The sequence below is a fragment of the Leptodactylus fuscus genome, chromosome 1 (assembly GCF_031893055.1).
Source record: "Leptodactylus fuscus isolate aLepFus1 chromosome 1, aLepFus1.hap2, whole genome shotgun sequence".
NCBI classification, from domain to species: domain Eukaryota; kingdom Metazoa; phylum Chordata; class Amphibia; order Anura; family Leptodactylidae; genus Leptodactylus; species Leptodactylus fuscus.
Window position 1 is genome coordinate 280,966,433 of NC_134265.1, and position 13,399 is coordinate 280,979,831.

General features: G+C 38.9%; 1 protein-coding gene across 1 annotated transcript in view; it reads right to left on the minus strand.

Moving 5' to 3' along the window:
* TTC29 (tetratricopeptide repeat domain 29) overlaps positions 1-13,399 on the minus strand; it is a 196,036-nt gene that overhangs the window by 55,902 nt on the left and 126,735 nt on the right. The window contains exon 8 of the mRNA XM_075257582.1: positions 3,886-3,977. Within this exon, the coding sequence (XP_075113683.1) occupies positions 3,886-3,977 (92 nt within the window). The remainder of the gene's footprint in view (positions 1-3,885; positions 3,978-13,399) is intronic.

The window sequence follows — 13,399 nt, forward strand, 5'->3', positions numbered from 1 at the left end:
CAACTATAATATGCATAACCGAAACCAGAACTGGACCCCTCCTGGCAACAACAGCCTTGGCAAACAAAGGTATACCTCCCAACCTCACAAGTCATGTTCTAAAGATGACTACAGATACACTGCACCTCCTGGTGTTATACTGGCTCTTCGCATGTTGCATCTTCCGGGATCATCGCTCATGAAACCCCAATATAATACTCTCTATGTGACTACACTCACCTGGGGAACTTCAATTTATTGCAACTGCCTTATGAAGAGTTAGTGAACCCGAAACATTGTAATTTGTATGTATAAATGAAACCACAGAGAAGCATAACCCTTTTTGAAGTGCAGTTCAACTAATTTAAATAATCCCTTAAATATGCTACTTTCTTTAACCTTATAAATAATCTCAGTGTAACAATACATGGCTGTATAGGAGTGAGAAATTTACGTTTCGGTTATTTCTAAGTACTAATGCACAAGACAAACTCAACATCTGCTGGAAAATTTATATAACAAGTCGAGGGTATCTAACAATTTTGTTCAGTAATGATATATTAGCAAAGAAAAGCTCTTGTTAAGGAAGGCAAACACAATTGTACAAGAGAACAGCACAGGATTTACTGAGGATAAGAGCAGGGTTACAGTGTTAGACAAATATTAATTCCTCTTTTCCCAGTTCTCTGCATGCAGTGCCCAGGTGCAGGCTAGAGAGCATATTATAGGTTATAATCACCAAATTCATTCAACCAGACCTCAGAGAGTTAAAACATATATTTCAGAGTAAGAGCACTATTTGGTCCAAAGGAAAAGAAAGAAAATTCACACGATATTTATCTTCCAAGGTGATTCCAGTTTCCAGATGGGCAAACGGTACTTTAAACACCCATATCCCCTGACAACTGTCCAATTATGTATATCACACTTGGCCTACTGTTTGCTGTAGAAGTAATCAATAAAGGATGTGGTTGAGTGAACATAGGTTTTGGTTGAACCAATGCATGAAAACTTAATCATTTACTCAGAATGGAGAAATCAAATAGAACAGGGATGAAACTACCACAAAGGGGATTCTTGATGGTGCTATAAGTTTAGAGGCTGGAGATGAAAGTATTAAGGCAAATGGAATCAGTGAGAAGGGAAACATATAAAAAATAAATAGCTTTCTCTTCATTTACAGAACTAATCTGAATGACACCGTGTTCAATTTTCAAAGGTAACCATCACCAAGTAATGTCACACTGACAAACATATACCATTGGGCAACCCATTAATGTAACGAAAATAGAATAAAATAGAATTCACTCAAAGGGCAATTTTTGAAAATTCCTTACAAGCAAATATCTATCTATCTATCTATCTATCTATCTATCTATCTATCTATGTGTATCTAATGGTTTTATTTATTCAGATACCTACAACTGTGTAATGTCAATGGCCAAAAGTTTAAATCATTGATCAATAATACAGACTGCCCCAATAATTTAACCACAGTGTTGCCATAATGATGATATTGTCCCATAATAGTAACTTATACAGTGCTCGTTAACAATAATACCCACCAAGTGCCCATAAAAATATCATCATATTACAAACACATATCTTCTATACTACCGGATTCCCACTATTTAGGGAGGTAGATTACAGCTCTGACAAAATGTTCATGGATGATCATGCATTGCATCCACTAGGGCATGGGCCCTGAAGAGTTCTTACTGTGGTTGCAATTTACTTTCAAGTACAACAGATGTGGGGTGAGACTTAAAATGTTGGAGCATTTTTTTTCGGAAACTAATCTGAAACTAATGGAATAAATATAGATTGTACATTCTAAAGGTGTGGCACAATTATTATTCAGTATTAGGCTGAATGGAAAAACTATCATTTTTTTAATGGACACCCCATGACTGCATTAAAATCAATTTATTCCAGTGGGGTTATTCACACAATTGTGTGTTCTACAGTTTGTTTCAAGAGATCATCAAAAAGTAGGACATGTTCTATTATCATATCAATCATATCAATTTTCATGGATCCATCAATAGACTCAAGTCCCACGGATGCAAATTTGTCATGAAAAAAATTTAAGATTTTCATGGCCATTTGCATCACGGTCATGTGAATAAAGCTTTGGATACAGGACGGGATAGGGTGGAGATGCTTCGGTCTGATGTATTCATTATAACTCAGGTCAGTTTTCTAGTGTGAGTTAAAATAGAAATTTAAGCCAATTCCTAACTGGGGTAGATTTCCATTCTGGCGCTGGAAAGTGTGTGTGATTCATGGCTAGGCCAGAGCCCCTTCTTAAATCATTCAATCCCTGAGCCAGTCGGGGCTTTTGTTGACATACAGTATTCCAGTTTTAATAAATCTACCCCAATCTGTAGTGTTTTATCCTCAGCAGTTAGAATCCTGTGTGGATGTGCCATAATACAGGCTACAATTGTATAGGGATGATTCATGCCTTGGATGCAGGTTTCTGGTGTACAAAGCCGTAATATTTATTGCACGTGCATGGGTATTGTGCTCCACTTGTCACCTTTTTCCAAAAAAGTGGACAGAATGGGGAGAGAATCTAAGTACGTCAGCCTTTCAGATTTACTATAATTTACATTGGCAAATTGGTGTGAGCTACATCAGAAATCTATGACAGTCAGGGATTGGATTCATTTCTGGTGCACAGGCCCATCCTGGGGTTAATTACAATGATTAAGAGGCTGGAATATTTTAATAACTCTGGAGAACCTTGAAGATGCACAAATGGATCAAGATTGACATAGAAGGCACTGGTCCTAATAAATCGCTCCTATGTGATTACATGGTTCTCAAATTCATATTTAGATTAACGTATATACTCGAGTATAAGCCGAATTTTTCATCACAGTTTTTGTGCCGAAAAAGCCTCCCTCGGCTTATACTCGAGTCAAGCAAAAAAACAAACAAAAAACATTTTTTGGGGTGGAGGGGGGGGGGGGGGTCTATGACCAGCTGCAATAGTAATGTATAGAATCTCCAATAAAGTAGTGAAAAAAAAAGAAACTTAAAAAAAAATATAATAAAAAATAAAGTAAATAAAAGTTCTAAATCACTCCTTTCCCTAGAATACATATGAAAGTAGAAAATGACTGTGAAACACATACACATTAGGAATCTCTGTTTCTGAAAGTGCCTGTTCCATCGGGAAGGGGTTAATAGGAGCACTGCAGATACCCTATATTCAACCAGGCTGAATTCCAAGTGGGGGAAAAAAAACTCAGTCCTCAAGCCCAGGGAAGGGGCAGACAGACAACCAAAACACCCCCTCCCCTTCCCCAGCACCCAGCAACTACTGCACCCAAAAACTCCGACCATTTAAATTTTTGAAATTTTCCAGTAGCTGCTGCATCCCCTCCCCCTCGGCTTATACTCGAGCCAATAAGTTTTCCCAGTTTTTTGTGGTAGAATTAGGGGCCTCGGCTTATATTCGGGTCGGCATATACTCGAGTATATACAGTTAAATTCACTATGGGAACTGTAAAATAGTGTTTGAACATGAACACGCACGTTAACTCTTTTTATGCAAATTAATTTACAGAAGGCATAATATGAAAATATTATAAAAACCTTCATGATATTTTACCTCCATAATGTCTCTGCACTGTCTTCTATATTTCTAGAGGAGCTATCTATACAAAGCTAGCGCACACGTAAGAGCAGAGGACAGGAAAGGCTTTGATGCCGTCTCACTCTGCCCTTTTAAACTGTATTTGTTTCAAATAATTTAGACTGAAAGGGTCACTCAAGAAGGGCAGTGGTTAAGACGTAAAGAGCCAGTAAATGGGAAGTGACAGATCTCTAGCAATTCAAGTCATTCACAGTTGAATAAATTGGCAGTGACAGCAAGACATTCGAGTGCTAACTTACCTTTCCAGAGCTTTTGCCATTGCTTCATATGCTTTTCCTAGCCCAATATTATCTCGGAGTTCTTTCGAAATTTCCATATATGTAGTAAGAGACTGTGGAAAAGAAAACATTAATACAATATCCTGTATTAAATGAATGTTCACATTTACTGAAAGACTGTACATTTATAACAAACAAATAATAAAAGGGAGATACAGGAAGAATAAGGTTTATGCAGCAGAAATTTAAAGTGTTCCACAATTATTACAATGTGTGAATGTACACTGTATGCCATTCAAGAGATGACATAATGAAGAGTCAAGTGTCAAATTTATGCCATGCCAGACATTTTTATACATTTGGCATAACCTGTACCCTTTCACTCCTAAGCTAAACACGAATGTTCACAGGCCAATAATGGCCAGCATGGTAACCCTTCATTCTGAGGAGCATGGGGGTCCCAACAGTAAGTGACGGTATATGTTATATGCTATGCTTACTTTAGTGGTAAAAACTCTTAAACAAAACATTTAGCAAGGACAAAGCATAGGAAACCTGAAGAACCATACTTTAATAGAAAATTACAAAGTTATTTGGCTAAGTTCAATTCATCTTCCGTCCTTCCATTTGGTGAATATGATCCATAGGGCACCATTTAGCAAATGGAGGTGAAAGAGAATCCTCTTGGCATTTGCTGGCTCAGTATACTGTGATACACCTTTTTGTAGAGTGGAATAGTAGTGTAGACTATGCTATTCCATACTTTGTTATACAGTAAAAAAATATATCTATATCTATAGCTTTAAAACTTGGAGTCTATTAAAGGAACTACCAAGATATGAAGTTATATTGAAAGTTATGAAGTTATATACTGAAATGTTTTCTGAATTACATGATATGATACACAATAACCACACGTAATAGCTATGTTATAACAAAGCCTGACCCAGGGTAAAATTAGTTATTTGTAAAAAGCCATGTGATGATCATCTTTGTAATGGGCATCAGATGACTATATTGAGAACACATTTATTTCAATGTGCCTATTCACATGTCCAGTTTTTGACCGACCTTTTTTACGGATGTGGAAAAAGCTGACATACTCTATCTTTGTCTGTTTTGATGGGCAGATGGACCCAATAGAAATCAGTGAATCTGTTTTTAACAGAAGTAAGGGGGCGTTCACAATTGTGTCTTCCCACTGGGTCTCCATCATATTTCCTGGGGAAACTGTATAGGTGACGTCATCCCAGCGGTCAGTTTTAAAACCCATTCATTTGAATGAGTTTTAAAAGCAAACAGCCAATGTCCGTATGCGGCCTCTCTGCAGGGAAACCATTTTTTTGGGGGGGGATGGACAAAAAGTCGGACATGCAGGACTTTGTGTCTGGTCAAAAAAAATGGTTTCCCCGCAGAGAGGCTGCATACGAACATTGGCTGTTTGCTTTTAAAACTCATTCAAATGAATGGATCTTAAAACTGACCGCTGGGATGCCATCCCCTATATAGTTTCTCTGGGGAACAGCACAGAGACTCGGCAGGTGGACATGGACGATTTCCATCCTTAAAAGGGATTCTACCATTAAAACATGTTTTTTTCTAATGACCACATCGGAATAGTCTTAAGAAAGGCTATTCATCTCCTACCTTTTGATGTGGTCTCCGCTGCGCCGGTCATCCGAAATACCGTTTTTTCCCGGTATGCTAATGAGTGTACAGCAGCAATGAGGGTGGGCTCTGGCAGTCGGCTCTGGCAGCGAGACCCCGTTAGAGCCGACTGTGCATGCCGGCTGGCGGCCATATTTGCGAGACCGCAATTGTGCGCATGCACAGTACGCTCCGCAAAGTATTTGCCGAACAGAGTGTACTGTGCTTGCTCAGTAAGGTCCGTACAGCCCTCCGACGCCTGGATGAGTTCACTCGAGCGTCGGAGGGCTGTACGGACCTTACTGAGCAAGCACAGTACACTCTGTTCAGCAAATACTTTGCAGAGCGTACTGCGCGCAATTGCGTCCTCACAAATATGGCCGCCGGCATGCGCGGTCGGCTCTAACAGGGTCTCGCTGCCAGAGCCGACTGCGCATGCGTCACCCATGATGACGAAAGAAGAGGACACAGAAGGGGAGGAGGCAGATAAGGAAGAAGGCATGGCTGGATTGCCCAGTTCCGGCAGCAGTGGGGACGCCTCCATCAGCGTATGAGTGCTGGGGCCCACCCTCATTGCTGCCGGACACTCATTAGCATACCGGGAAAATCAGTATTTCGGATGACCAGCATGGCGGAGACCACATCAATAGGTAGGAGCCGAATAGCCTTTCTTAAGGCTATTCCGACGTGGTCATTAGAAAAAAACATGTTTTAATGATAGAATCCCTTTAAAAATGAATCAGTGAATTGGGTCAAAAAAGACCAGTGAGATGTGAATAAAGGACCCATATAATACGCCTGCATATGTGATGAATTGGATGCACAATATTTATTGTTGATGCTTTATCAACAATGTGCAACAACTTCACACATCCAATCTACTAAAATCCTAGAAAAATACAATTACCTAACACCAAACACAAGATTTCCCCTACTTCACTCCTCTTAAATACTTCCATTTCTTAGCTCCAGTGACTGTATGGAGTAGAAGTTTTTCTTTTGTAAAATCTTTTAGTTCTGCAGTGCTCTGCACGTCACTTTGTCATGGCACAGAATTAGGCATTAGCACTGGCAGTCATTTGAGTGGCTATTTAGTACATTAGCAACATAATATGGTCTATACCACACTCAACAATCCACGCCATGCTGTTTGTGAGAACTCTATATGTATCGACTGCGAGCAAAACATAAAAATAAATTCACCTTTACCTACAGTAGCTGACATTGGAAACATTGTCAAAGATTATTACAGATACATTTCTTTGGTTTCTGGCAATGAAAATGTGCTCAGTCATTTCGTAGTTCTTGAGCAGTAAGAGCGCTTCTGCTGCAGTTACACCTCCAGAGCAGGATTCAGACAATCAACTGGAACATTAGTCAAAGCGATCCCAGGCTAATGACTTCTGACATGTGCTGCCGAAATGGGCTGAGCAGCATGCTGAGATTCTTCAACAGAGGAATATGTTGAAGCTAGAGGTAGGTGTCTGCGGTTGTTTGATGATATACACACATTTGTATATACTAATAGTTCTAATGCCCTCTTGCTGTACATAAAATGATAGACAATTTCCTAACTTATGCATGGGACGACGTCTATAATTTACCTTAATTTAACAGCAATTACCAGAAACTCTTCTATATTCTGAAAACTGCCTTTATGTCAACTTATTTGGTAATGATATTACTGTAAGATATCTATTAACCAGTCTTTCCTTGTGCAGCGCCAAGCACAGTATGTGGGTTAATAAAATCTGGCGTAAGGATGCTGTGCTACAACATGGAAGATTTATTAGTAACTTAAAACACATTAGAAAATTTCTACAACAATGATATATATATATATATATATATATATATATATATATATATATATATATAATTTTTTTTATGTAGATTGTGAGCCCCACATAGAGCTCACAATGTACATTTTTTCCCTATCAGTATGTCTTTTTATTTTTTTGGAGTATGAGATGGAAATCCACGCAAACACAGGGAGAACAGACAAACTCCTTGCAGATGTTTTTTTTTTTTTTTTTTGCCCTTAGTGGGTTTTGAATTAAGGACTCCAGCGCTGCAAGGCTGCAGTGCTAACCACTGAGCCACCGTGTGGCCCCTAACAATGATAAATATATTAATAAGGATATGTCCAGGCGTTTTTCTATGGACACATGTATTTAAAAAGGAGTCAATAAAAAAATTGTGCTTAAACTAACTTTTCCAAGGAGGACTCCTATTTATAAAAATGGAAACCATTGTCCTCAATTATCAAAATTGCCCATCAAAAGACTGATCTTGTTGGCTAGAACAACCAATAATGTCGCCATTTTTATTTCTCTATCATAATTTAAACAGTTCCACAAAACTTCACAGATCCATCACCATTTCCATCAATCTTGAGGTCCAATTCTTTAGACAGTACAAAAAGAAGCATGCTGTACACACGCACATAGGGTTTAAGATAAACTGCTAAAGTCCACTTGGATTTTATGGGCCACAAGGACTATATACTCCAAAGGTATATAATACAAGTAGTGCCAACGGCTGCTATAAACCATGTATAACATGGACTGTTGGTTAGGTTGGCTGCATCTAAATAATAAAAAAATTACTGAAGAGGAAGAGAGTTTTTTCTAAAATATAATAAATTATTGTATTCATTTCATTCAGTTTGTTGCAATGATATAACTATTCTTGCCTACAAGCATTTATTGTTAAGGTAAACACGTATAAACTGCTTATTTTCCAGTTTAAGTCTATGAACTGAAATGTTAAAGAGGTCCATAGAATCTGCAAAATAAAACCCAGGATATATTTGTAAGACTGAGCAGTACGGGCAGCCAAGGGAATCTGCAGAGACAGGCAGTAAGTGACAAGCTCTGTGTTACTTTCAATTCAATTATGTGAATGCACATAGATGGCATTTGGGGAGTAGAGAATAGCTGGGCTGCCAAGAATCAGTGAGTAAGGCTATTTACTAAAGTCACAAATATTCCATAATATCAGGAAATTGCAATACCTTATATGGATCCTATCCAGGAGAATTCAGGACACAAAACCACAACTATGTCTCATAGGTTAGTGATTTACCCTCCCAAATAGGCCTATAATGTGCCATCCACCCCAAGGATATGTAATAAAGCACCCAATAGTTACTAATAGTTGTATAAGTATGTCAGAGAACATCAAACATATCTCTTGTTAAGTATTAGGACATTTTATTAAACAAGCCTAGGGCACATAAGCATGCTGTAGGCATATTTGGGACACTAAACCATCGGCCCATAAAGACAGTCTAGTGGTTTAGTATCCAAAATTCACCTAAGAGGTTCCCTTTAAAGAAAACCTTAGTCATTACAGTGTATTACACCATTGACTATCATTGACCATTGACTTATTGATCTTATGGCGATGAGTGAGTTCAATAGTCATAGATGTAGAATGGTATATATGGTTTTTCCCCTCCTTTTTTTATTATTTGTCAGTTCAGCAAGAGCTGCTTCATATCTAGTTGCCACTTCTCCTACTCTGGTGTGAAGGTGTTTTCACCCCACAGCAAATAATAGACTATACCATTACTAGCAGGTAGGGGTATACCTAAAAGCTCCTGGGCCTAAGAGAGGTATTCAGCCTTGACTTCCTCTTCACCATGCTATTACTTTTCACTTTGCCTGGCTGTATCACTTGTGATGTTCCTTTTAAGGCTTTTTTAGCTCATTTGCAGTCAGTTTGTGACCTGGGCACTTTTTCTTCTAAGCTAGGCAATGCAGAATTGCAACAAATAAATATTAATGAATATTGCACTAACAACTAAGCACACAGTGACCAAATATACAGGGTCACATAACACTCAGGCAAGAAATATTAAACTGAGTTTATCACAGTAAAGGTCATTGGCTACATCCTAAGTGGTCTACGGTAGTGATGGGTTAATGTCTATTCCCATGGTGTTCTATGGCAATTAAGTTATGGTGTCTGTGGGCCTAGTGGTGTTTAAAGGGGCTCTATCAGCAATATCATGCTGATAGAGCCCTACATATGCGTGAATAGCCTTTAAAAAGGCTATTCAGGCACCGTAAAAGTTATATTAAACTACCCCCCCCGTTTTAAAAAAAATAACCTAAAAAAGAATGTGCTCTACTTACGCATTGTGCACGCTGGGCAGGCATTCAGGGTGTGTCTTCTTCTTCATCCACGCCTCTTCTTCCTCCGATGTCCTCCGGTCCCGTCTTCTTCCAGCGCTCGCTCGCGGACACTGATATGAAAAACGGCCTGGGCGCATGCGCAGTAGCATGCGGTTTCTACTACAGCTACTGCGCATGCGCCCCGGCTATCACTGTCTGTTCAGCGTGCACGTTCGGTAAGTAGAGCACATTCTTTTTTAGGTTATTATTTTAAAACGGGGGGGTAGTTTAATATAACTTTTACGGTGCCTGAATAGCCTTTTTAAAGGCTATGCACGCATATGTGGGGCTCTATCAACATGATTTTGCTGATAGAGCCCCTTTAAGGCAATGCATACCAGCTTCCTTGATTGTTTAGGAGATTGATAATGTTAATGTCAATAAACCTGGTGCTTAGAGAGTTAATTCCAGTGTTGTTGTTCAAGTAATCTGATGATCTCTGGTGGTTTAGGACAATGAATAGGTTAATATATATAGGTTGAGGTGATTTAGTGCAGTAAAGGAGTTAATCTCAGTATATCTGTTTGTCTATTATGGTGAAAGGGTTAATGTCAGTATGACTGGCAGTCTAGGGTAGTGAAGAGGTTCATATCAGTATACAGTATCCACACTTGGCATTTTGGCTGGGCAAGCTCAGATATATGTTAAACAAGTTAAGGCTTGGTTCATAGCTGCGCCTGCTCTACGTTATATTATAGTCTATGGAGTCCGTGGGTTTTTGCGTGTACACGCTTTTTAAATAGAGTGGGTTTCCATTCTTTGAATGCAGATGTGAACCTAGCGTAAGAAGGTTTTCTAGAAACGACTTTATATAATGATCAATTAATGCAAAAGGATATGTCAACTATGCTAATTTTGTCTATGTGGAGCCATCCAGTGGGCCATTTAAAGCTTTTGTTAATATTTCATTATAATGTGCCAAATCGGAGCCCTTAATCAAACAGTTAAATGTGAGATCAGTTATGTATGGACACTCCTGAATCTTTGGTAATGAAGGAGTGAATGTCCCTGTAACAGATGTTCTAAATAAGTAAGGGCTTAATTTTAGTATCACTGGTGGTCTAGGGCTCTATAAATGTTAATGAAAGGATCCCTGGTGCTCAAGGACAGTAAAAGAGTTCATTTTAAGGCCCCCTGTGATGTGGGGTAGTAGAAAGATTAATGCTATACTCTTAAAGTCTATTGGTTACTAACCTCTCTAGTAGGGTTGAGCCGATCTTGATTTTAGGATCGATTTCAAAATCCGATTTCCGATCATTTTCCAGCCAATCCCGATCTTTTCCGATCCCAATCGCTCAACCCTACTCTCTAGCCTTCAGCATTTTCCCGGATGTAACTTCCTGTTTCTTCTCTGTATTGATTTGGACATGAGGGCAGGGGAGGAATAAAAATAGACTGTGCAGCTGTAACTATGCAGCTGCACAGTTCTCTCTATGATACTGATGACCTATTTACAAGTCATACATGGTTTCTAGAACTGTAGTGGTGGGAATGGAGTAAAATCTACTATGACCCAGTAGACATGTGCAATGAAAATGTTTAACTATATGCTTCCTACTTCTACTTTTGGTATTAAAAAGTTAACAATTTCCTAACATTGCAAGGGGCAACTTTGTTTATCATAAATCTTAGCGCAGACAGTAGAATTTACAACACATAGACTGCCAGAATTCAAAGTAGATGATGGTGTTGTCAGAGGGACCTGGCTTATGGGTCTGGTCACAACTGTGATCGCTGTGTCCCCTATAGCTATATAGCTATACAATGGTATAGTAAACAAGACATTGTCCCCAAAATTGAGGATTACAGAGGGTAAATTTCAAACCATCAAATCCTATTGTTCTTCTTAAATAAGCAGAGATACATCAATTGACTTCATCTCCAATGGAAATACAGGTATGTCATAGAGACCTGTTAAACTTTTCATTAATTGGTGTTTTGGCACAAAGACTCATAATAATAGGTGTTGTGGCGATCTGCTAGGCAATGCCAAACATCTTTATTTGACTCTCCTCTAATTGCCAAGAACAGGAAATTTCTTTAGTCTACCCACCTTCACATCTTCAAATTTCATTTTATTATAATGACTCTTAAAGATTGTTCCTAGTCCTAATATCTTTGATGCATTTTCTGGATTCCATTTTATCCTAAACTTCATATTGCAACTAATCCAGAACCATTTGGTCCATTCTACACAATGCTGACTTTCTGTACTATATCTGCCATTAAAATATTTCTGTCAAATAGATCTTGAAGCATGACCAATACTTTAAAGAGTCTATCATAAGGTTTTCTTTGCCACTGGGCATTTTAATGGTATAACTCTCCCCCAATAAAATGTAATTATCTCTGGAACTGAAATGTTCCCGTGAGGAGATCGACTAACGTAATATACCACATAAAGCCCTACAATAGTTCATCACACTAACACAAAATGTCCCGCTAACGGGTATTCCTGGTTTTCAAGTCGCATTTCAGTGCTGAACTGTATGCTAATTCACTTATACCAGACCAATCTGAATAATATAATCATATTATTAATGACCACACTTGGCTGCTTACACTGAAAGTGATACCCTATCTACTGTACTCCAGTGCATCAAAAGATTACGCGTAGTCTAAGTAGGTCATATCTTGTGCATTACCTTGATCAAAATTTCAGCTTACTTCCTCAAAGAAGCTAATGAGGTTATTATGGCATGACCTATCCCACATAAAATCATGCTGATTATTATTAATATCACGGAGAACTAGGAAACGCTCACTGCATACGCTCTCCACACAATTGATTCATAAAATATCGGGACAGATGTATAAAAACTCTCTAAAAAACCTGTAATGTTTTGACCATAGTAATCAAACACAGCACAGCTTTCATTTTCAAGAGCACTATAAGAAATGAAAGCAGCGCTGTGATAGGTGTCTCTGAGCAACGTAGAAAGTCTTTTATGCGGTTTCAATTATTCATTTTGTATTTATGGCTGGATTGCTCCAATTATAACATTTAATTGCATATGTAATACTTAGGGTTGTCCTCAATAAATAGTGAACATTAAAGGGGTTTTCTCATTTCAGGATTTCAGCTACCCTTCTGTCTCCTCTCCCCTTTTTTTCTTATTCATGCATGGAGATCCTACTTGCTATAAACCAAGCACTTATCTTTGGACATACATACAGAGATAACAGATGGACTGCTGAAGGATCTTATCTAGCCCTTATCTGGGCTCTAAACTGAAAGCAGTATGCAGAAAGAGGGAAAGAGAATATGTCTGTAACACTGAGGAGGAATTTCTAGCTGCATCTGGCAAACAAATCAAGATTGATAAAGCAATGTATTTGGTAAAACACTTCAGTTAGCTTGAGCTACAAGTCTACATATGAACCCTGACCCTCGGTTCACATCTGTGTTTGGTAATCCGTTCAGGGAGTCCACATGGGGACCCCCCGAACGGACTACCGAATGCATTTGCAAGTGGTGTGCGGTGAAAGCACACGGATCCCCATAGACTATAATGGAGTCTGTGTGTTCCGCGAGATCTCTGCATAAGTCATGTGGACAGGAAAGTAGATTGTGAACTACGGAGATCTTGCGGCAAGCACACGGACCCCATAATAGTCTACGGGGATCTGTGTGCACACCGCTTGCAAATGCGTTCGGTAGTCCATTCGGGGGGAAGGGGGTGTCCCCATACGGACTCACCCGAACA